Source organism: Leptinotarsa decemlineata, unplaced genomic scaffold (assembly GCF_025532065.1).
Source record: "Leptinotarsa decemlineata unplaced genomic scaffold, Ldec_3_MD MMD2_tig00026328_RagTag_RagTag, whole genome shotgun sequence".
Lineage (NCBI taxonomy): Eukaryota > Metazoa > Arthropoda > Insecta > Coleoptera > Chrysomelidae > Leptinotarsa > Leptinotarsa decemlineata.
Window position 1 is genome coordinate 32756667 of NW_027412688.1, and position 25561 is coordinate 32782227.

Below are 25561 nucleotides of genomic sequence, written 5' to 3' on the forward strand. Positions count from 1 at the left end.
CTCATGGAGAGTTACCTTAACGACAGAGAGTATTACGTGAAAATTGATAACGTGGTCAGTGAAAAAAGAGTTATGAAATGTGGAGTTCCGCAAGGAACAGTTTTGGGGCCAATTCTCTTTACAATATATATCAAAGACATATTACGACACGATACTTGTGGCAGCATCGTTTGCTTCGCTGATGATACAGCAGTATTGTACAGTGCTGATATAATAATAATATAATACAATAATATTTTATTTGCACCTAAATTACACATTATACATAATATTATATGTTACAATTATATAGATGATATAGATAAAAATTGATAAGATAAGAATTAATTAAAATTTAGTACTTATATCATGGTTCGTGGAAGTGATAGCTGGAATAACCTCAAAACTAAAGTAAAAGATGACATAAGTGAACTCTTTGAATGCTTCGCGGATAAAATACTATTGAATAATCACGAAAAAAGGTTATTTATTACTATTCTCGTGATATGCCAACTCACCCCAATATGATACATTGAATATCGGAAACAACATAACAATTCGATCAGCAGAAAAAATAAAGTATTCAGGAATAGTGATAGATAGACACCTGAGATAGAACTATCATGTTGATCAAGTGACTAAAACATTGAGGAGCACACTTTATAGATTCAAGTTCTTACGAAATATACTAGATACCTCGCGAATGAAAACAATTCATTATGCAATTATAGAGTCTCGTCTTGCATATGGAATAGTAGGCTGGGGCCGGAGTAGCAACATCACATTAGAAAAAATTGGATGTATTACAGAAAAACTTTTCAAAGAATCAAAATTGCTCGACCTCAGACATCTTTACTTCCTAGGAACTGTTGTGGAACAACACAAAAAACGAACAAAACTGAACTATGTAGATCACAAGTATAATACAAGACTTAAAACCAATGCGCAACTAACTGAACACGACATGCTCAACAAAAACAATCGTTCAGAGAACATATATTCATCCTGCAAACTGGGTCTACAATTACTTACCTCTGAAAACCAGATTTGCACCGACAACTATTTCATTCAAAAAAGATATCAAATGTTTCATTTCAGAAACAGATATAATTTGATCATTTGCCTTACTATACTTACCCAGAGAAAATGGGTCCATGTTCATATTCCTTATATTTCTGTATATTTTTTCTTATGCTCCTTTAAATACACTATTCAATGTCTAATGGCACTACTCCACTATTTTTTTATATTATACCTATAATTGTTCAATGAAAGAATACCCATGCCCAGGCAAGTTCTTAGTAAATGTTCCTTCATCACTAAAATTATTTTTACCACGTAAGAACACTGTTGAAACTACCTACTTGAATAGGAACTAGTGAAGTGGGATATTTATTTGCCACCCACATATTTGTATAAGATTGTTTCAATCATTAATATTGTAAAATCATGGCGGATAATGCATATTTTACAGACCCATTTGTTGCAATTTTTATACTTTTTAGATGTTTGCATTTTCATTTTAATATTTACCATTTTCTCCTTTTCTTGCCTTTTATTTTTACACATTATCTTTTTACATTCTTGCATGATTATACTTTTACATTTCGCATTTTAACATTTCTAACATTCAAGATTTTCACATCTTTACATTTTAATAACCTGAATTGTCAAAACCATTTTACTCTCACTGTTCTGATTCATAAAATGAATATTGTGAGTAAAACAGTAATACCCACGCACAGGGTTTCCTTTGTGGGTTTCCTGAATTTGTTCAGATTGTTCAAATTGTTATTGACTGATCCTTGTACTGAAAATTTAATAAATTCATATTATTATTATTATTATTATTATTATATTATCAAAGAATGTAAACTTTCACGGCCGGAAATAACTGTGTGAAAGCTATTTTCCGGATTAGCATTATTACATCGCCTTTGATAATGTCTGACGTGGTCTGTAAGTTTTTATGACGAACCGTCAGACATAAAAACTCACAGACCACGGCCAAAAAACCCGGAAAATAGCTTTTACACAGAAGTATATTATGTTATACTTCACCATCTCTTCAAGCTCACAGAAAATTCAATATCACACTGATCTATTGAAACAGGAAACTCAATATACTTCCTGATGAAATGCTACTTGAAAACTATCTCAATACATTTTCCATCAAATGGATAACTTTCTACATATATGGTTTTTGTTTCAGGTCAACTAGATAATTCCAAAGACTTCTCGGTATCCGATGGATTAGGAGGTTTCAATAAAAAGAAGAAGAAGAAACGGCGTCATAGGTAACTATTTTTTCCGATAGAAAAAGATATAGATCTTTGGTTTTCCTATTTGCTTCCATCCATCCATATTACTTCATCAGCCCTCTCCTTATTCTCTTCCCTTGTAATATTTTTTATTTATTGTTTTCACCGTTGAACGAATACATTTCGTTCAACAAAAGAACGCTTTACGTTTCTTAGAGAGCGCAAAAAATTGCTTAGATGAATCGATTCAGTTTTGTAGGTAGTTTGTTCGGCCTTTTTTCACATGTGCATCACAGTCTTCTTCCATTGTTGATATTTATTAAAAACTGCCTAGAATTGGAAACTGCCTAGAATGCTTGACTATTTGAAATGAATTTGAGATAGAATGATCACATTTGAATCAAGAGACTCGTAACGCTACAAGCTATATAATGGACTGTTCAAAAAATAAGGTGAATATTCAAATTTCGCCGGCTACTTACATTCGATAAGCGATTTTTTTTATATTGGAACACTCTTCTAGAACATTTGTTCACAGTTTCTGCTGTTTATTATGTTTAGTTTGTTGGTGATAGATCTTAAAGTTGCTGACTTGTTCACTTGTCATTTCTTGTTAGTATTTTCTTGCCGGAAACAACACCGTAATCATGCTTCAGCCACCGTATTCACAAGATTTGGCCTCCTGCGACTTTTTCATGTTCCCAGTTTTGAAGAGACCCATGAAGGACGGCGTATTGAGGAGATGATTGAGTACATAAAAACCGGATCGCTGAGAGAGCTAGGTCCAAATAGAGTGGGTCTATTCAACCCTCCACCGCAACCCGCGAAAATTTATTGTGGCTCACACCTATTCACACTCGACTAAATGAACCCAGCTTCCTAACGAAGCCTATTGGTTTGTTTGGTGAGTGGTCTTTCACGAGTACGGCTCTGCCGAACTATAAAAACCTGATTCGGTCCCCAGCGAGGCAGGGGAGTATGTGCTCTGCTGTTTCATCATTTTCCAGGCTAGTATAGCCAGGAATCCAGACCAGAGACAATCTGTTGAGTGTTCCTATCGAGGAGAGTCGTTTTTGGCAATTTGCTACCAATTTAGACGTTGCTCGGTAGGAGCCAAGAGCTTCCAACGCCACTTGACTGTCCGAGAATAGTTCTGTTGACTTGTGTATGAGGTTGGATTCTACCAATCTCTCCACACACGATTCAATAAAGTTGAAATACAGTCGCATAGGTTCCTAGGCAGGTTGATATTTCTGTCCTGGGTCTGCGACTGAAAACACCTGCACCAGAACCGGAAGGTATTTTTGATCCATCTCTTTACTCGGAAACAGTACTTTATAAGGCAGTTCGTAGTTGACAGTTGGAGGCATGAAGTCAGAGGTCATTTCCAGAATGCTGTGAATTTAACCAACCAAACTGCACTCTGCATTGAATTGATTTGTGCCATTGGCAATGTGCACAAGTTTATATGCAGTCCATCTAACCTCTCTCTCCAGAAAAATGTGGAAAGGAGGTAGATCTAAAAGGATCCATGGCTGCTGACGGCCATGGATTTGTTTGGGAAAACCTCAAGTTTTACCACAAATCTTTCGACATGTCCATAGGGACAGTCTCGCTTTATGTAAAACTCTTTCCAAGTGAGCGTTCCAGGTGAGTTTTTCATCAAGGACAATGCCAAGATATTTCACCTCCGTTCCAAATGGAATGACCTCACCATTGAGGGAGAGTGGCGTTAGATCGTCCAATTTTCCCCTCCTGGTGAAGGTGATTATGACAGTTTTGCTGGGGTTGACAGACATCTGCTCCCTCAGGCACCAATTGTGAACAACGTCCAACGCTTTGGAAGTGCTTGAGAGAGCTGAATAACATAATAAGAAGTTCATATCAGAACTGCTTCGAGAATTGAAGAAAACGCATGCACGTTTTATATATGAAAATTCACCTTATTTTTTGAACAGCTAAGTAGACCCAGTTAATTTTGAAAACATCTTTCATGTTTTAGTTTTCAAAAATATCAAGAGTCGAAGTGCCTCTTAACCATTCTATTCCTGTGATCATCCCTCTTCAGATTTTTTAAAGAGTTGCTCTGTTATCTATACTATCTTTGACTACCTTCGGCTCCAAAGTGAGTGGTAATTGAATATTTTCCAATAATTGTCACACCGTGTAACCTAAACCACCCTCTTATACAGTTCGGTACGATTGATATTTTCACTTCGACTCACCGTACATGTACGGCAATTTATTATTTACGGTGAATCGTAAAGTTAGAGTTCGGGGCCTGAATAGTTTAGCTACCCTCTGTACGTTACATATTTAACTACCCTTGGTGGGTGTGTGGCAGGACGATTTTTACGAGCTATCAACTGGAGGAACTGGAGAAGGCCTTCAAGGACGCCCATTATCCTGACGTCTACGCCAGAGAAATGCTAAGTTTGAAAACGGATTTGCCGGAAGATAGGATACAGGTGAGTTTTTCCTTATTTTCACTGTCGTGTTTAGATGGTTGTCCAAGTTGCATTATTTGTAAGTGATCCATATGAAGATATTGTAATTTGCTATCCGTTCATCAGTGTTTCAATTCACAATTATAATAACTAACTGTAACAGTAGCCTGTTTCGGCAAAGCTTTGTTTCCATTTGAATTCGTATAAAAAAAGGGTGAAAATCGCTCATCATCATATACTTTGGAATGTGGATAAAAATTTAGCATCAATGTATACAGGGTGTCCGTCGGAGAAAAAAACCGAAGGACTACTTCAATATAGTAGGGATCGGCTCAAAATAATTACAGGGTTACTAACCGGTCATTGTTCTCTTAGAGGACACCTGAATAGAATGGGGTTGTACAACCGAGACCTCAGCTGCAGATTATGCAACGAAGGGATAGAAACAGCTCCACACATCTTATGCGAATGTGGGACACTGAATCACAGAAAGCAGGCAATATATGGACGTACCAAATCACGTACAGAAGAATATGACGAACATCCAACACGGAACTTGTACAAACTAGTACAGGGAACAAGACTGATGGAATGGGTGTCATGAGAAGATGGGAGAATAAACGCAATAAGCCCAAGAGGCAGCATGGTTTTCTAGAGACTTGGACTAAATGGACAAGTCAGACAGCTCCCAAGGTACCAAAGAAAAAAAAACGTATCCGAAATAAAAGTATAGTATACTTCACTGGACCTACCAAGTAATAAAAAATCTAACAATTCCGTTAGTAGCTATCAACAATCCGATTACTACAAACAGCTGCAGACATTCAATTTGCTGGGTATAATGCAATCAGAAACGATCCTGTTGTTTTTGAAAGAGTTCGGGAGTTGATGACGAGAAGATTGGACCCTTACATCCGAGCAGGGGGTAGTCATCTTCAACAGTTCTTGAAGATTGAGAAACATTACATGTAATTTTTGGTAATGAATTATTAAGAAATTCTTTTTCGCTCCGTATCTTTGAAACAAACAAACAAAAATCATCGAAGGACAAAATATCCTCAGAGTATTTCAAGGAATAGTCCCTTACAATTTTTGTTGCATGTTCAATGAACACTTGAACACTCTGTATAGTACAAAATTGTCTATCGATTAGGATACACCACCACACAGTAAAAAGCACAAAACTTTTAAAACAAGCCAATATACAGTGCGGTCCTAAAGTAACGGATGAATTCATTTTCTACGTAACTATGAAAGCAAATGAAAAATCCTGAAACAGGGTAATTTTTATATTTGAAAACACACTTTTTCAATAAAATAATTCATCTGCCCTATCGAACCCCTTGGGGGTTATAGCAACCTCTATGAAAATTTAAAATGGAAAGGGGTAGCGTATATGTTTTCTCGTTTGGAAGGGTTTTCAATTCTTTTTTCAGCAATATGGTATTTTTTATAATTGGACGTTGGTAACAAAAAAAATTTAATTGTTCAATTTGTACAGTTTATTAATGATACCATGGAACGAAATAAACTTCAACGCTTTCAACAATGTTTAAAATACTAACAGTCTGAAGCATACGCTCAAAATGGGAAACGTTCATCGCCTGATAAAAAATTTGACGGTGTTGAAATTCTTCGACAATGTTTTGGAACATATCTGTGGTGATTTGATTGATTTCTTTTCTGATGCAGTGTTTTAAGTCATCAGCATCAGTTGGTTTTCTCTTGTAAATTTTTGATTTTATAGCCCCACAGAAAAAATCAAGTGGAGTTAGATCGCAAAAACGGGCTGGCCATTCAATTTCGCCACGTCTACCGATCCATCGACGGGGAAAAACTTGATTCAGATATGCTGCTGGCGCAGCTTCATCCTGTTGAAAACATATGTTTCTAATAATATATGCGGTGTTAACACGATCAGGAGAACGTTGTCGTAAATCTGATATTAAAACATTCTTTAAAAAATCCAAGTCACTGGCCCCAGTTACAGTCCCCTCAAAAAATAGGGTCCAATCATAGTTTTATTCAGTATATTAGCCCAAACGGTCACTTTAATAGCATACTGAGTGTGACCTTCTTTCATCAAATGGGGATTTTGCGTACTCCAATACTGATAATTTTGCTTGTTCACCGTTCCATGTAAGGCAAACGTTGCCTTATCGGAAAAAAATGTTTTTGGGAAACACCTGATTCCGTTGACTTCTATCCATCATCATTTCACAAAATTATAATCTACGATCAGGATCATCCTCATTCAGTTCTTGATCTATATGGCTGGTATTTATGTGTTTTGAAAATTCTCAATACAGAAAGTTTCACATATATCATTATCATCAGCTACTTTTTTTGCAGGGGTCTGTGGATTTTCCTCAAAAGATAATAATACATCCAATTTCTTGTCGTCGTTCAGTTTTGATCTCCCAGCTTCGGAAAGATCTTTGACAGTTCCAAATTCACGAAATTTTTACTCTGTTCTTCTCACCGTAGACTGGGAATATTTCTCATTGAATATTCTTGTTTCATCACCTACGCCGAGCAATATCAATATCTTAATTATTTGGGTCTCATATAGGCGCATTTTGAAACAATTCACAAAAAAGTTTAGAAATTCCTGAAGAAAGAATTTACAACAAAGTACAATACAAATAATTGGAAAGGTCTAGCTAACTAACTGAATTTCAAATACGTCCTATCTTTTTGTGTCATTCAAATGTCACAATAACATTTGACAATAAAAATACTGATAGACTAGTCAATCGTGACCGCTATTTGTCCCGAAGGAGATCTGTTTGTATTAAATAAAAAAAATCAGTTTCTGTTTAAAATCTATTTTTTCGTTAACCAGCTGTCGCACTCCTATGAACGACAACTCTCAGAAGCAGAAAGTTGTGCGAGCTAAGGATTAACGAGGTCTTACCTTTCAACGTGTGATTCCCTAAGTATCTCATTTCGAAAATTAAAAAATATCATATGGCTGAATAGAGAATTGGAAACCCTTTCAATCAATAAAATATGCTTTAATGTCAGAAAAAACAGTTAAAACAAGTTGGAATGTTAAAAACAATAAAATGGTACTGATACAGACTTAATATGAATACAATGTGTATAAGTAAAATGTTAAAGCCAAGTGCTAGTTAGTGAAATGAATAAGTAGGTACAGCCACATGATGAAAACATTGAAATCAATCATAATAAGGAGACAAACGTATTCTAATGGCAACAAAAAGGTTCACTACTAAAAAATTCCTCCATATTGCAGAATGAATGAGTGAATAGCAGCTCTTTAACATGTTTTTTAAACCAACCTAATGATTCAATTTCTCTTAATCTTAGTGGTAAGCAATTACAAATTTTTAGTCCATTTTAAATGAGAGATTCCTCAACAAAGTTGTTTTCTGGTAGAGGGAGAAGTCATCTCAATTTTTGTTACGATTCTTGTGTATTAAGCAAGTGGTTTCTAAAACAAAGATTGATGTGACTGTGAGGATTCAATCATTTTTGAAAAGGTCTCTGCAAGAATCACGCATTTTTACTTAAGAGAGCCGTCATAGCCTATTTTGTACAACTTGCACCATATTTGAGAGTTGTTTGTTGTACACTCCCCAGAAGGCTATGCCATTGACTAGGTGGGCTTCAATAACAGCAAAATAAGCTGTTTTACCAGCTGTAAAACCCAATTCATGTGATATTATCCTAAAGAAATCTGATGGAATATACATTTTCAATGTTTTCTGTGCCCAAGCACAGGGCAGAAAGCTCACAGCGGAATGTTAACAGAGCAGACTTAGTAGTATTGAAGACGAGCAAGTTATCCATACCAGGTTTTACCTTTTTCAAAGTCTACTTGCATCTTGTGATGTAATAAGTGCCCATCATTATCATGCCAAAATATGGGGGTATCATCGGCAAACAACGTATACTTTCCAGATATATGAAGTTTTGTGAGATCAGTTATATAAAGTAGGAACAGTGTGGGACCTAGCGCTGAACCCTGTGGCACACCGCATTGAATTGCCTCTGTTCGAGAAAGATTATTAGTTTTCATCATTTGTGAGCGATTTTCTAGGGGATTGATGGCGCAGTTGAATATTTTCATTGAAAAAGTTTATTTTCGAATATAAAAATTGACCTTTTTCAGGATTTTTCATTTGAATTCATGAACACGTAGAAAATGAATTTATCCGTTATTTATCCGTTATATACAGTGCATTTCTTTAATGCCCCCCTTATATTTTTGAACGGGATAATGAAATTAATGCATGAATACTTTATTTTGAAGTGAAATTGACAGATAAAACTTTCAAGATGGCGACTGGGCGCCATCTGGAAAAAAATTAAATGGAAAGGGAGGTCTTGTGACACATCTTTTTGAAGCTCCTGAAAAATCTTCAAAACCCTAGAATATAATGTCAATATCTTCAACTACTACAACCATCTGGAAAGTTTCATCTGTCAATTTCCCTTCATTATCCTAAATTTCAATTTTTTGAGTTGAAAAAAAAAACACAGAATTACAGACCTCACAATTGACAGAAGAAGCGTATAGAAATGTTGTCTCTGTGCAAACTTTTTAACTATGGCTATATTACCTAGCCTCACACGATTATTGGAACCTCTCGAGTGTTTTCGGAAGTTTTCCCTTTGTCGTTTGCTCTAATCAGCGTAGTTTATGCACTCCGAGTGCAAATCAAGATTTCGGAAGAGTTCATTGACAAGGAGCGATATTTCATTCAAATCCGCTCTCCACACTGCCGTCTTCGACAAACGAGCTTGGTAATTATCGTATTCCATTGGAATTCATACGTTCGGGTTGACTTCATGTAGGCTTCACAAGTTGAGAGGTTCGCCATTTTGATTGATGGCGCGATGGCGATGTAAATTCAGTTTCCACGTTTCCACGTGTTTATAGGAGCGAAGGAAAATAATTCGGTTATGACTTACTCAACTGGTCTGAGACTAACAAACTACACACATCGGAAAAGTCTAGGGATATTTTCATAACATACTAAATATCATAAAAATAAATGCATGAGGTCGTTTAATTTCGATTAAATTGGTACACTCGACCACCCTGTAGATTTTTATGGGTTGAACAGAGCCTGCAAAAACGGTAACTAATCTTTTATCAAGTTTTTTACAAACTGTAGGTTTTCGGCTAAAATAAATAATCTGAAAGTGTCGACTTTGTACTTTCTATGCAGTTCTTGCTCAGCAATTAAACTGGAAATATTGTGCTTTAACATGGAACGCCATCACTTACCATTGGCTGAGATGAATAGAGCTGTAGGGCTTCTTCAAGGTGGCATGCGACGAAATGATGTAGCTCTTCGTTTGGGGGTCTCCCAAACTGTTATCAGTCGATTGTGGCGGTGTTTCCGTGAAACTGGCAGTCCAGCCGAACAACATCCAGGGCGAGGATGCGCTACAACTGCAGTTCAAGACCGATTTTTGGTCTTAATCGCAAGAAGACAACCGACAATCACAGCACCTGAGTTGGTTAACGTGTTGCAGCAGACGCACCAGGTAACCATTGGTCGTGATACTGTCAGAAATCGACTGCATGAAGCAGATCTCCACAACAGAAGGCCACTTAGATGTCCACCTTTGTCGAGAGGCAATCGCGGTAGAAGATTAGAGTGGTGTCAAGAACATCAAAACTGGGATGCAAGTGATTGGGCCACAGTTTTGTTCACAGACGAATCCAGATTTGGATTTCATCCAGATTCTCGTCGAGTAAGACTGTGGAGACGACCTGGAAATAATGAACGTTTGAGACACGTCCAGGAAGTCCACACATACAGAGGTGGTACAGTAATGCTATGAGGCGGAATCATGATCGGCGGCAGAACCGATCTCGTTTTTCCAAATCGTTCCCTCACAGCTCGACAGTACCTCGACACCATTCTTCTACCTATCGTCCGTCCGTTTGCTGGTGCTGTTGGTGAAAACTTCCACCTAATGCACGATAATGCTCGTCCACATGTCGCGCGTCTAGTGACTGACTGGCTCACCAACGAAGGAGTTGATGTATTGCCATGGCTAGCACAATCACCGGACCTGAATCCCATCGAGCATGTGTGGGACATGCTTCAACGAAGAATTACTCCTCATATGGGAAACATTCACACAACGTTTCAATTGAGAGAGCTTTTAATCGCTGAATGGGCAAATGTACCTCAACAAGACATTGACAATCTCATTTTGTCGATGCACGATAGATGTAGGGCCGTAATAAACCAGCGTGGAGGCCATACTTTGTACTGATTCCAATTTTTTTTGTATTATGATTTTTTTTCGAGGTGCCAAAGAAGAGCCATATTTTTTTTAGTTTTGCTTATATGCGCACTCAGTATTTTTGACCATTTGATAAATTTTGTTGTAAGTTACATTCGTTTAATAATCACCCGTCAACTTTTTTTTCCCCAAAGCGATCTAAAAAAAAATTATTGCCATTTTTAAAAATATCCCTAGACTTTTCCGATGTGTGTATTTTTAAACGTGAGTAAAACTGAAAGCATTCATTGGAACCCTCACAAGGTAAACGAAGGTATAGAAGTCGTGGTCGTTGTAGGAACTATAAATGCAATGTATAACTGATTGAAACTGATTCTTATGTGTTATAATGTACATGGTACGTAATGCTAATATAGATTTCGTTTTATGTTTCGATTTTTGTTTTTCAGGACTAATATAAGTTTTCCATTTTGTATTTTGTACTCCTGTAATTGTGCCTCATGACCTGATGGATATATTCAAACAAATAAATTCAAAAATTGAACAAATTGACCAATCAAGACCAATATTTCTATAGGTTAGGTATCTTGAAGGAAACAAAAAACCAATTATGCTCACAAGAGGAAGGAATTTCATCTTCTCTGTTACCTTAGACTCAATCATCAAGGGGTATAGGAAAATAAATAGCAACAATACACGACAGTAGAGCTAGATTGGTACATAGGAACTGTGTGACCATGGTGGGGAAAACATAGTTGCACGGGTAGCCACAACTGCAAGACCATAGTAGCATTCACCAAAAGAACCAACATAGAGGCAGAAAGGGAAAAATATCAGGGAGTGATACTAGATCTCAGACTAACCTGATATCTATACTTCTTTGCATTGGTAAAAATAAGGTAAAATAGGCGTCTTCCATTCATGAACTATGTAGGGTGCGAAAACTTGCTTGTTTGGGAGCAATGAATATCACACTAACAGTAGCAATGGATACACCCCCGAACCTTTCCCCTTTATATCAAGAGGAAAAAGAAGACAATTGAGCCCGGAAAATTCAACGAACTATAGGGAATACGAAAAAATTTCAATTTGAATTTGTCAACAAAGTACACATTGTCGACACCAAACACAACTTATAACTACCCGCCTTTCAAACCAATACAATCTTGCAATGTCTAAGGAATGCCAATTTAAGGCCTCAAAGAAATGACCGCAGTATCCTCACAGGTAGCCTGGCTGCACTTTCGGAATTGATGTACCCCAAGTGAGATATTAAAGATATTAAAATGCATGATATGACACCACATAGGGAAATGGGTAAATGATGAACAGGAAGACTAGTAGAAAATGAAACTCATGGGAAAACCTAAAAGGGGCCCTTTAAGAAGATACCTAAAGAACTTCTTCAACAGAGCAATACAATACACACTAGATACTGTCTATTAAGAGTGCACCTGAAAAAAATGGGTGTGTACTCGTATAATGGAGACCTCAGCTGCAATTAATGTATATAGCAAAGGGATAGTTTTCTTTCCATATTCCGTCGAATATGAGGCAGTGGAGCACAGCAGTTTGTGGCCAACCCAAATTATGCTCAAGAGTATTAAACGATCATCCAACAAAGGACCTTTATAAACTATCATCAGGAACAAAATTGCTGAAATGGATATCATTAAAATAAGGATATCAGCCCTTGAGGTCACAGTGTTTTCTAGAGAGTGTACGTCAAAAGACCCCGATGCACCATTAGGTTCTTTGGAACTAACAGATAGTAGCGCGTTGGGTCTGTAATTTTTTGCAGAATGTTTTTCTCCATATTGATGGAGCTCTGGCTGATTTTTAGTTGACTGGCCTTTTTCTAAGGTTGGATAACTTGCATATTTTCAAGTTTCTATATATTCCTGTCAGCAGCACCTTTGTTTCTATTGGAGCGATCGGGTGAACGACCTGATAGGAAAAATTCTCTCAAGAATTTTTCACGGAACTTCGTATATGGTGACGTTCAGAATCCTTTCTCCAAGTAACCAACAAAAATAATCACCAGATATCAATCGAAACGATCAGAGATAACGATTTACTGTCAGACCAGATGAAGTCTCGTCGACACTTCCTCTTCGAAGTGATTCTACCTTGTCTTAATTAAAGTAAAGCCGTAAAGACGGCCCCGCGACGAACGAACCGGGCACACCGTAGTTGGCAAGAATTTTACTAACGAAGTAATTACGTAGCTGCTAATAGAGGGCTATGAAGTTGTGCAAGTTTTGTTCTGACATTCGGTTGTTTAACGCGCGACTAATGACGTAACTTGTACAGAAACGACTGCCTCTAATGAACCGACATCAGTTTTCGGTTGTTTGTAAATAATTGGTTATTGTACAGCTCTGTACCATTTTCCGAGTCAGGAATACAGGCGAGGTTACCTCCGCCGACCTCTCGAGGGGGGTTTTGACTAGGACATTCCATTGTAATGAGGGTTTTCTGGATTTGTTGAGATTGCAGTGTACATGTTATTCTGAACTATAATCTATTTCCTAATTGTGAAAAGTAATTAATGCTCATTATAAATGCAAAGCGTCAACGAGTGCTCTAATGTTTTTGTTATTTCGTTGCTACAGCAGGTATAGGTGGGTTTATAATACTAACTGGGTACATCCTATTTTTCTATCGCAAACCATTGTCAAGTTGGGACTATGGAAGATATGGCTGCAGAGTCTAACGATTATCCTTCTGTTTACTTTCATTAGATGTTTTCGTATTGAAGAATTACTCTGTATTACTCAATGTATTGGTAAATAATATAAGTATTTTTATTACAAACGCGTTCAATGAGATTAAGTTCGCAATTATAACTAGGCAGACGCAGAATAATGATGCTGTGGCTTGTCGGAGAAGTAGGAGAAGTGCAGGGCGTACATGTTGACATCACCAAGTGAACGACATATAAAAAAAGAGCTATGTTGTCAGCTGATGTATCTGCAATTCTGGAACCCTTAGGTACAAGTCGAGATGATGGTAAACGACCTGATGGTATGTCTCTCGCACCATGGAAACACGGTAAACCTATGGTATGGGACTTCACTTGCGTTGACACGGTCGCGGCTTTCCATCTGGCCGGAAGTTCGAAGTCTGCTGGAACTGCAGCATTGTCTGGCGAGAAATTGAAAAGAAAAAAAATAACAAAATCTTGGTAACACGTATCTGTTCCATCCAGAGGCTCCAGCAGGTGCCTCGCAAGGAAGAGAAGCCGTCACAACCAGTGCTTGCACTTCCCTACATCAGAGGATTATCGGAGAGGATAAGAAGAATTGGTTCCAAGTACAACATCATAACCTGCTTCAGATCCGGTAACACTATCCGTAGCAGCCTCACGAAAACCAGGCCACCAAACGCGGACTGCGATTCCAAGAATTGCATTTACCGGATACCCTGTGAGTGCGGAAAGTCCTATATTGGTGAAACTAAGAGGCCATTGAATGTTCGCATTGCCGAGCACAAGAAACACACACAGCGAGGGGAAACCAGCAAATCAGGAATAGCAGACCATGTTTGGACCCATCAACACAACATCGAGTGGTCCCAAGTTGAGATCTTGCACAGAGAGGAACATTGGTCTAGGAGAAAATTCAAGGAAGCCGCATACATGTTGTCCAACAACGTATTCAGCCAAGCCAGCGTAGAAATACGCAACATATGGAAACCCATCATCAAGCGAAAAATGGCCAACTCCCGCTAAAACGGTCATCTCGCACGGAACCAGTGAAGCGGAAAATGGAAAGCGGGGATAAGTGAAAGTACTCGAACGACCTATAAATAGTCATCTCTCGGAGGAATCAGTCCAGTCATCACCCGAAGACGATTGTAGATATTAACAATCGAAACGTCGTGAACTAACGTGACTTGGAATCTCTTCACTTTTCATTTTAATTTTTTTTCTTTTTTTCATTTCTTTATTTTTTTATTTATTCAATTGTTCTATTTTTACTTGTATTTTATTTCACTATTATTTCATTTCAGGTTTATTTTGGTTAATATAATTATTATTTTCAGCTATCTAATTTTTAATTCTTCTTCTTTAGTTGTTTCAGGGATTTCAAATCATTTTATATAGTAGACAAAGGAAGTCCGAACTAGTGAAATTCATCATGAAACATTGTCAATCACCTTCAAACAAACTCAATTGAAACATCTTCTCGATACTGTTTGCTCGAGTGTGAGCAAACGCGGCAACAATCTTGCACACAGCTTTCTCATGTAAAATTTTTCAGATAATATACGATATATGACACTTTTTGAAATGTCCACCAAGTCTGCTAGCTCGCGCATTTTCAGTCTACGATAAGTCAGTCCAGCTTTGTGGATTTTCTTCGCCGTTACTGGAGTCGTTACCTCATATGGTCGACCACTGCGATGCTCGTCTAGGCAGCTTGTACGGCTTGTACGTTTAAACTCTGCTCCCGAAACGAATGAGCAGACTCATCCGGAGTAGAATCCAATTCAGCTGAGGCCTTTCAAATAAAAGTATTGTACCACATATCAATGACCAATTTTCTCCATTTTCACAAATTCATCGGAAACTTTCGCTATTGATGTCTGCCAAACAAAATCTAAACAACGCAACGTCTTCAAACTTGAAACATATGCCTTATAGATTGTGTACTCTCTAATATAGTGATAAACAACTACCGCCATCTCTAGATCCATCTGGGTACTTCTGGGACAACATAAGCAAATCGAGCTAACTCAAAAAATAATACTGAAATGATTCGTTAAAATATTTAGGCTCTATTGAAAATATTTTTTTACTTTTTTCTAATAACTCGTAAGAGGAGTTTGCAGACCCAAGGTCGAAGTAGTGTCTTGCGTTGAATCCAAATCCCAAGAGCTGATTGTCAAGTGTATATTTATTTTCCAATCATTGTTCGATAATTAGTTTTGAAAAACTACCATAATCCGGAAAAATTTTTCAAATCGTTCTTTCGCAACAAAAACTCCACCTGCCGGTTAAAAAAAACCCCACAAACTTCACACAGGCCCATCAACGTATACCTAATCGAGTTTTCCGACTAACTGGTCGTATACCGCTCTGTTGACAACAACGTCACCAAACCGGAGGAATGCATCCGGAATTGTAGTGAAACGCAAACAAAATCCATTTTCAGCGGAATTATCCAATTATAAACGGTGCGCAGTTCGTCACGTCGTATTCAGTTTATTTCACGGAAAATTGAGGCGGCCGCGACGGCTGTCGAAAACATTCGACGAACAGCCCTTAGTGACGTATTATATGAGAGTCTCGTTCAAAATGAACTTTTTGTGTGCTGCACGATTGATCTGCCAACAGCAATTCGTTGCTGTTGCATAGCGAATCTGCAGATTTGAGATTTGGATGAATATAAATTGTCGACACCGGGGTCGCAGGAAAAAGCCGACCCGTTTCCTGCTACCTGTGGGTAAACTGTTATTATCTAGTGAATGAATCGGTTTTGGTTGAATGCCACGAACTCACAGGATATTTTAAGACTCCAGAAAGCATAGAGAGGAACAGAAAGTCCCAGATATTACCAAGAGAAAGTTGGAGTGAATTCAAAGCAACATCGGGCTGTCAGTTACTTCCAAATAGTGACGATAGATTGCTACTGCAGAAGTAGCGCGTACATCTTGGCAAATCTGGTTGTGCCTCTTCATAACGGCCATCATTTTGGAACTACATCTGTCAAATTGGATCTGTTAGGAATCACATGTAAAAAGGTAAGACCTCGTTAGTCCTTAGCTGGCACAAGTTTCGAATTCTGCGTTCGTAAGGTTGCGTTAGCTGGTTAACGGAAAAAACATATTTCAAACATATTTATTCAGTCTGTTGTGCCAAATCAACGATCGACCAACACCTGTACGTCGACGACACGCAAGATCTGCCGAAAACATCGCCGATGTCTGTGAGAGTGTGCAGGAGAATTTGCGTCGTGACTTGGGCCTGCACCTGTACAAAATTGGCTCAAAGGCAAAAAAAACAATACATACAAATGAATCGGCTGCGAATTAGTCCAAGTAGACTGTAGAATTGGCGCTTCGTATTGGATAATTTTTACTAATCGAGTTTTATGATCATCATCAAATCAAATTAGAAGTCATGCTACGGTGACGAATAGAAATCGGGAATGCGGGGATAGTTATCGCCGTCGTGTTCAGTTCAGGAACTGATCGCGATCTGAGTATTGAAATTAGATATTGCTGCAGTTATAATTTTTTTGTTATCTGTTTTAAATGTGGCGTCCTTGGACAAGTACTAATAGTAATAACGAGTGTGATAACAACGCAGACTTTTTCCTGTGTAGTGATTCCAATAGCGCTGCTGAACAATGCGAAAAAGAGATACCAGTGAGTAAGATTCGGATGCATTTGAATATTGAAACACAGAGAGTATGTTTTAATGTATATAAGAATCTACATCTCAATTTTGGTTTCGAGAGAAACAAACTATTACAAGCAACATAAGATTTGACCAAAATTCCTTTCTCAATCACACGTTGAATAGTCAAAAACAAACATTGTGAACGCAAGACGCGATGTGATACAGGATTACCAAAACCTTTAGATGTTGATCTAATAAAATCATTGAAAAAACAATATACGACTCTATGACTGTTACAAAAGCAATGAGATTCTTACAACTGAAATCATATAGAAGAAATTGAATACTACAACGAAAAATTTTCTATTTGGACAAAACTTGGTATGACACTCACGACACAGTTACGAAAGGGTGGACTGATGGTTCGAGAATGTGTACGCCTAACATGCCTGCAAAAAAAAGATCGCGACTAATCATTGTGCATTGCGCAGGAAGTGAAGGATGGGTTCCTAATTCTTTGAAATTATGTGAAAAAAAATTTGAGGACTGCAATGTTGACTATCATAAAAACATTAAAGCTAATATTTTTGAGGAATGGTTTGAAAACACATTGATTCCAAATTTGGATGCGGATAGTGTAATAGTCTTGACAACGCTTCCTATCATTCGCGACAGCTCATCAAAGTACCGAATAAAAATTCGAGGAAAGATGAAATACAAAGTTTGTTTTTGGATAATAATTTGTATTTGTAAGATGAATATACCAAAAAGTAACTACTTGAAGTTTTATAGACAAAAACATTTGAAAAAATGTATGCCCTTGAGAGTATTGCTGAAAAGTACGGACACACCATACTGAGACTTTCCTATTATTTTTGTGTTTTCAATCCCATCGAGTTGATTTGGGGAAAATTGAAACAAAGTATCAGGCGTGAAAGTGGAATTATCAGAAGCTTTCGAAGAAAGGTAGTGAAGTGTTTTTGAAGCGATCGATTGTACATATATGTGAGTAAGTAGTATTCAAAAGTGTTCAATTATCACCCTAATATTTGAATCCCTATTTTTCCATTCACCTATATAAACGAAATATTCATTATACATATATTATTTATTTATTGTGATTCTTATATAATCAGAAATGATTATTGAATAACGAAATTAGTTGGTTTCTTGAGGATTATATGATTTTTTGCCTACTGTTGACAGATGGTTTCCGTCAGGAAGTGGTTCGATTCCGGATAGAATACCATCTTCATCCGTGGTATGAATACTTCAATATTTTTCCCTATAGGTCCGCATTTTCCTCAAGAATTCTATCTGAAGAAATCGAATAGGCTGGCGTTCGTTGCCGCCTCGAAAACACCCAACAAGTTCTCTTGTCACGGTCCTGCTTACTATCGCAAATCACCACCACCTTCGCGACTTAACGACCTCAGGAAAACAGGGGAATTAAAACGAGGTAAAAAAACAACCGCGACATGCATAACACACAATGCACAGTAAGCACGTAAGGCGCGGCCATCTCACTAATTAATATCAAAAAGAATATAGTCTGGGAGCAAGTTTCAAAAATATTTGTGCTCCATGTAATTTTATCACTTTCTTATCAACAACCATCAACATTAATAAAAAAATTTAATGCAAATAATCAACAGAAGAAGAAAATGTTAGGTTATGCCACTAACTAATCAACTAATAAGTTGTGCAGAAGAAGAAAAAGTTAGGTTATTAGCTACATGAGCCAAACAATCAAATATAATTAACCAGAAGTATAACACAAGTACAGAAATATCATCTGCATTGTGACGTCAAGATTTGTTATTAGGTACACAATTAATGGTTCTTAGAATGTTATATCGTTCGTTTTTTAATTAGATTATTCTGTTTGATATTCATATAAAATAACTGCTACAGTCATATTCGAAGAACAATAAATATCGTTCAATAAACGCTGTTACGGCTAGCCATTGAGGAAATACTTTTGTCAGCGCCACAGACCACAAGATGCTTTTTTTATTTTATTTTTTTTTTATTTTTCGTTAGAATATCATAATTGGTATCATTAGAAACTGAACTACCACGAGACTCAACATCAGCTGTTTCATAATCGGTGAGTCCTTGTGGTCACGAATTCAATCAAAACTTATCGATGACTGCATATTGATGCAGTCCATTTATCGATAACCATTCATCAAGGGTTATCGAACATTATGGCCCTTCGAGCCGGATATTGAACCGTATTGATAGTATTTCGTGAAAATTACGTTTCGATATTCCTCCTATTATAATCTGTCAGCTCGAAAACAATAGAAAGAGGTGGACATTGTATGATTTTGGGATAAAAGTGGTGTTTTCTGTCACCGTTCTGATGAAAATCGATCATCTGATATCTCATAGAGGGCCTTACTTTCGGAATAGTACATATGCAATCATTATTATTAACTGCATAATGGATTCTGTGCAGCAATCATCAATTGTAATGTGATTGAACTGGCTGAATATCCATTATAACAGTGTATAAAACGCGACAATATAAAACAGCTTCTTCAGACATGTTCAGTACTAACTGAAAATTAATTGTTTTCATAAAATATGGTGAGTTGTATCTTGAGGACTATTACTACCTATCAAATTTCTAAATTAAATACTTAAAGAAAATTATGAACAAATGGACACATAATAAATATTAAACCAACTTTTGATCTCATATTTCCTTAATGAAAGATCTATCCTACCCACCAATTTCATCGTTATAAAACAAATTGAATGAAGAGGAAATTATTCAAATTTATTTGGTCACTGAGCTAGCTACGAATTCTTGAATCTAATAATTTCTAAGTATGCCACAAGATTGAGTTTTGAGAACTTCTCTTCCGAATGCACTACGTCGTAATCATTATCAAACTAGTGCCCCTCTGCCAAGAGATGATTTGCAAATGTCCAATTCGTCTTCTCATTCAGAAAACTATTTCTACGTTCTTTTATTCTTTTCAGTACAAGTTGTTTTGTGGTCCTTTCTGGTACCTTTTAAATTCCACAACACAGCATATGATGGAACTGTGACACGTGTAACACCATTCAATAGCATCTGCAGGCGTCACATACTGACTGAACAAATTCTGTGTCGTGATTTTGCAGTAATTTGAATCCTTATACATTCCCAATTGTATCATATAACTTAGGATTCAAATTATTATAAAAGCATGACACAGAATTTCTTTAGCTAGTATTGTGACGCCTGAAGATTTTATTGTATAGTGAAAAACACGTGTCCTCTGTTGAGAGGAATGTCACATATTGAAGTGTCTTTTTTAATACGTGATAAAAAAAAATCTGTTTTTAAAGTCTGTGTTTTCGTTAATCAGCTGTCGCCCCCATATGAACGACAACTCTCAGAAGTTGAGAAACTTGTGCGAGCTAAGGACTAACGAGGTCTTACCTTTTAACGTGTGATTCCTAACACGGAGCATTTTTGATCTGACATTACTATTTTGGATGATAAATGGAAAGTTTCTACACTTATAGATATCAAGTGGAAATCATACTAAACGAATCATTGAAAAATACAAATACTCTGACCTAGAAAATCAATGAAGTAATACACTATAATCATTCCATTCTGAACCAAGATCCCTGAGACTTAATGATAACATCAACATGAGAATCAAGAGAAGCAAAGTTCAATTGGTTGTGTCAAAAACTATAATTTTTTTTCACCTTTCTCTATTAATATAAATATAAGTTTTGATAAAAATGAAGTAGGTCTGGTTGCTCTGCTATTTTGGGCTATCTGACGGAGAATATTTGTTTGAAAGTAGGTGACAATATTTCATGGTATTTTCATTTTGTACCTTGATTATTTTATTCTATTCGTTGTATTTTCATTTCACGTGTTATTGCTTAATATAATTGATATTCTAATTTTATTTGTTCTTTCATAGATTTTGAATCGTATTAGAATCATATTACACAATAGAAGTTCGAACTAATAAAATTGATGGATATTAGATTGAAACATTCCACAAGAGAATACTTATAAACCAAGATACTTTCTATATTTTATGGTTCATGCCACAAACTCATTTCAGTTTTGAGTGAACCAAATTAGTCTTGAACGTTTATATTTTGTTTTAATGAACAGATCTTTTAACGATATGTTGGGATTAGTCTGGTTTCTCTAATAACCTCATCTATGATATTTGATGAAATGGGAAGTAAGAATATACTGAGGTGAATAACTACAAAAAAAACGTTGTCAAAATTTCACCAAGTTCAGGATTCTACCACTAACACCAAAACCAAATTTACCTGTTGAACAAGTTGGATTCCAATCCACTGTTGATTTTTGAGTAAGGAAAAACCTTACTCACTCTCGCCAGTGGGTAAGGCGAGCCAGTATACAATCCGCAATGCCAGATTATACTTTTCCATAGTGTCTATTTATTAATAAAGATGAGAATCTTGTATACACTAATTTCACTGAGAAACTGGAATACTTCGAAGTAATGTAATTGACATTGCATGAAAATACATCAATATTCTTTCCTGATGAAGCTCAATGAACTCGCTTCTTTGAAAATAAAAAAATTCTACCCAATCGACGACAAGATATATTTGGAAAACCTTACTGCTTTGCCCCCAGACTATATCTCCAAGAGAATAAAGCAGGGAAAATCAAAAAGCGCGTCTACTTGAACGCAGTTCATTCGAAGACCGAAAGGGTGCGTTGTCATCGACCGCAGCGATTGGCCAATCGACGTGACGCCTACCAATGGCTGCCGAGAGAACGGCATGGGTCTGTGCTTTCGGACTATAATAGCGTTCGAGTCTTTCTAAATGAAGACTTCGGTGTTGATTGTGGGTGAGTTTTCTGAAGGTGTTGAATGGAAATGAGTCGTTAATTGTTGATTTCGAGTAGTTGTCTGTGGAGAGAGGAGAACGCGTTGTCATCTAAGGGTGTCAATGGATAATGATCAGGGGTGGACCGACAGGGGTTGTTCTTCTTTCAGCAACCAATGATGTAGTTTTTAGCTAAGAAAAAGCGATAATGGAGAAAGAGTTATCGAACGAGTACGAACAAAAGGAAGTTCAAAATATACATGGCGTGGAAAACAAAAACGAAAAAAGGCTTTTCGGAAAGTTTGATTTAGGTAAACCCGAATGAGTACATAATAATTTCAGAAAAAAACAAGAAGTATTGAATACTAGAAAACAATTAGAATAGTATAGAAATGAACCAGAAATCAGGCAAAGAATAGACAACATTAGAAAAATACTATTAGAGACATATACAGGGTATACCTAGATGAGTTAATGCAATCTATATATAGAAAAATGAGAGTAGGGCGATTCTGAAAATTGGTAGGATGTGTGAAAACTAATCTCAACTTTTTCAAATGGGAACCCCCATTTTTTTCCTCAAGGTTCAATTCTACTATGAACACAAGCCCTAGTTATGATACGCTTCCCTATACCCAAAACTTATAATTTTGGAGATATTCCATTATTTACATACTTTCCCGAAATGTTGATATTTCTAGTAGGCTGCTGTCCATCTTTCAACACAATGTTTGGTGACAAATGAAATAAAGTTGTTTATTGTCAAATTCGTGCTCTCAGAGGGTACAATATGGCTCGTGCTGGTTATAATAATCACGATTTCTTTAACTTATTGGTGATTTATGGCGAATGCAATAAGGTGTTAACAAAAACATGTGATGCTTATGCTACAAGGTATCCAGAAAAAACGAAACCATCTCCAGATATTATTAGAAGATTAATCTTCAATCTTATGAACTTTGGATCATTCAAAAGGAAAATCATCAAAACTTAAACGGTGGTTGACAAATGAAGATCATGAGATTACAGTGATTGGGTAATTCACTGCTTTTCCAGAAGCATATAAAAAACGAGATGTATTTTAACGCATCAACAACACCGGACATGATAAAACGAGCTGTAGGAGACGTCATACGGAAAATTTTAAATTGCTTAGAAATTGGAGGCAATCTATTTGAACATATTTTGCAAAACAAAAGTGTCACATGTTCTTGTTTAGCATTGAAACTGAATTTGAAATTGTCGTTTATTCTAATCATGATTTTTGTCTTGAATATGGGACAAATTTTATCGGACAAAATTGGGGGGTAAAAACGTAAATCCTCGCGTGATGAAAACTTCTATTGCGGAATATCAGCAAAATTATAAGTTTTGGGTATAGGGAAATGTATCATAACTAGGACTTATTTTCATAATAGAAGTGAAGCTTGAGGGAAAAAATGGGGGTTCTCTTTTGAAAAGGTTGAGATTTTTAATTTTTCTCATTCACTCATTGGACTCCAGTTTTTGCGCACCCTGTGGATTATTCAGTGGACGTGAAAATGATGCGTGATCCGTTCAACCATCAATTATCACAATGCAGTAGCTGCATATTGTTAAAAATGTTAATTTACATGAAAATGACGTATGTTCGAGAGGCTGCATTTGTCATTATTGTCATTATCATTGAGAGGGTTCCATTACCATATATAAACACTACCAACACGCTGATAGAGGAAGTCTAATTGAAAGTGCGGTACGAAGTAATCTAATAAGGCCATAGACATTTGACGTTTCACTTAAGGTGTTCGTGTCATATTGTCACTGTAGCACCGACATGAAGTAGAGTTTAATTGTATAATACTATTTACATATCCCTTTAAGAAGTCTAGTGGCATTAAACCAGGGGATCAAATTTCGTCGATGGAAAAACTATAGAATGTTTGAATAAACAAGAATATACGTCAAATGATGTATAAAAAGCCCTTACTTTCCATTTTGAAGATTTCGAAGATTGTTCGGTGTGGGAATGAAATTTCTACACGATAGGATAATAAAATCAGAAAATGAGACGTGTCAGATTATTTTTATAAATGAACATCATGATTTAAATAATATTTTGTCTATCTGCCCCGCACTGTATAACCTTCAAAAAGAGAATTCAAAATTCACTGATCTCATTTTTATTGTACAATCCATTTTTCATTATCATTATTATTATTAAAACAGTGTAGAGCCAAGAACTAAACCTCTCTACACCATCATCCCGTTGAGATCGGAACTGTTATATTCCACTCACTCTCATCCAGATATAACAGACCTGCAATCCAGTTTAAATCTAATAAAACGACATTTTTCATCCAATTTTCCGGTGAAAGATATTTTCCAACGGTTGAAGTCGAGAGGTAGGTGAGTCAAGACTAGCAGCGAACCGGAAAAATAGTGCAAAAAACGAACATCCTCTAAAATAGATCAATGTGGTTTTGTCGCTGAAGTGCATCTATTGTGGAAGATATTTTCAACGAAACCTTTCGATGAGCGCAGGGAAAAAAGAACAGCATTAATCTGTCTGAAAGTAATTGATTGATTGTGTTAATTCTAATCGGAAAAACCCATTAAGATTGATCGGAAATAGGCACATAGAAATACTTATTGAAAAAGTGTATACATACAAGTATTTAAAAAAAATCCACGATTTTGGATACAAAACAAATTTAAACGAAGTTCAAAACAAATGGAATTGTTGACGCTGAGTCTGGTGATTTTTTAGATATCTTCAACTGTTTGAATCAAAGGATTATACAGCAATATCGACGCCATAAATATTTGAAAGGAATGAATCTATTAAAACACTTCCCATAAATCAGAATTTCGTGTTCACAACCGAATTGTTCCGCTCAGTATGTCGGACAAAGTGGTAGGAAAATTAAAACAAGAGTTCTTGAACATGTTGAAGTAATTGACAATTTCAAAAGTTCATTCTCTAATCACAATCTTAACTGAAACCATAGTTTTGATATCGATTCTGATTTAGATATCTTACACGTTTGTCAAAAAGGCACTGCACCTAATTTACTTAACATTTTTGAACATGAACAAGTACAGTTTGATTGCCAGAAGTTTTTCAATTCTCTCAATTTCAACTAAATTTCCCCTGCCTGGATTTTCCATGTAACAAGACGGCATGCATAGATGGTATGGGATCTGTTTGCTCAGAGCATGATTCGTTATGTATGTCCTTCTCCTGTTGTGTTCTGTGTTTGCAAATCTCCTGTCATTGTTCCATGTCATCTCGATTTTTATCTCTTCATATACTTTTGACAGTTGATTCTCCTCATTAAATTCAGTTGGAATATCTTTAATTATAAGTAGTTTTCATGTACCGTTTGATGATTTTCATGTTAATGAGTGGGTATAAATGTTCAAAGTCTCCCATAGTTCAATCTTTTAAATATTAAATGTGACAAACTTCC

At 36.5% G+C, this 25561-nt stretch overlaps 1 protein-coding gene across 1 annotated transcript in view; it reads left to right on the plus strand.

Annotated features, from left to right (window-relative positions):
* LOC111506731 (uncharacterized) overlaps positions 1-25561 on the plus strand; it is a 220588-nt gene that overhangs the window by 117087 nt on the left and 77940 nt on the right. Inside the window, exons 3-4 of the mRNA XM_074182009.1 lie at positions 2192-2276; positions 4585-4708. Coding sequence (XP_074038110.1) covers positions 2192-2276; positions 4585-4708 — 209 coding nt within the window. The remainder of the gene's footprint in view (positions 1-2191; positions 2277-4584; positions 4709-25561) is intronic.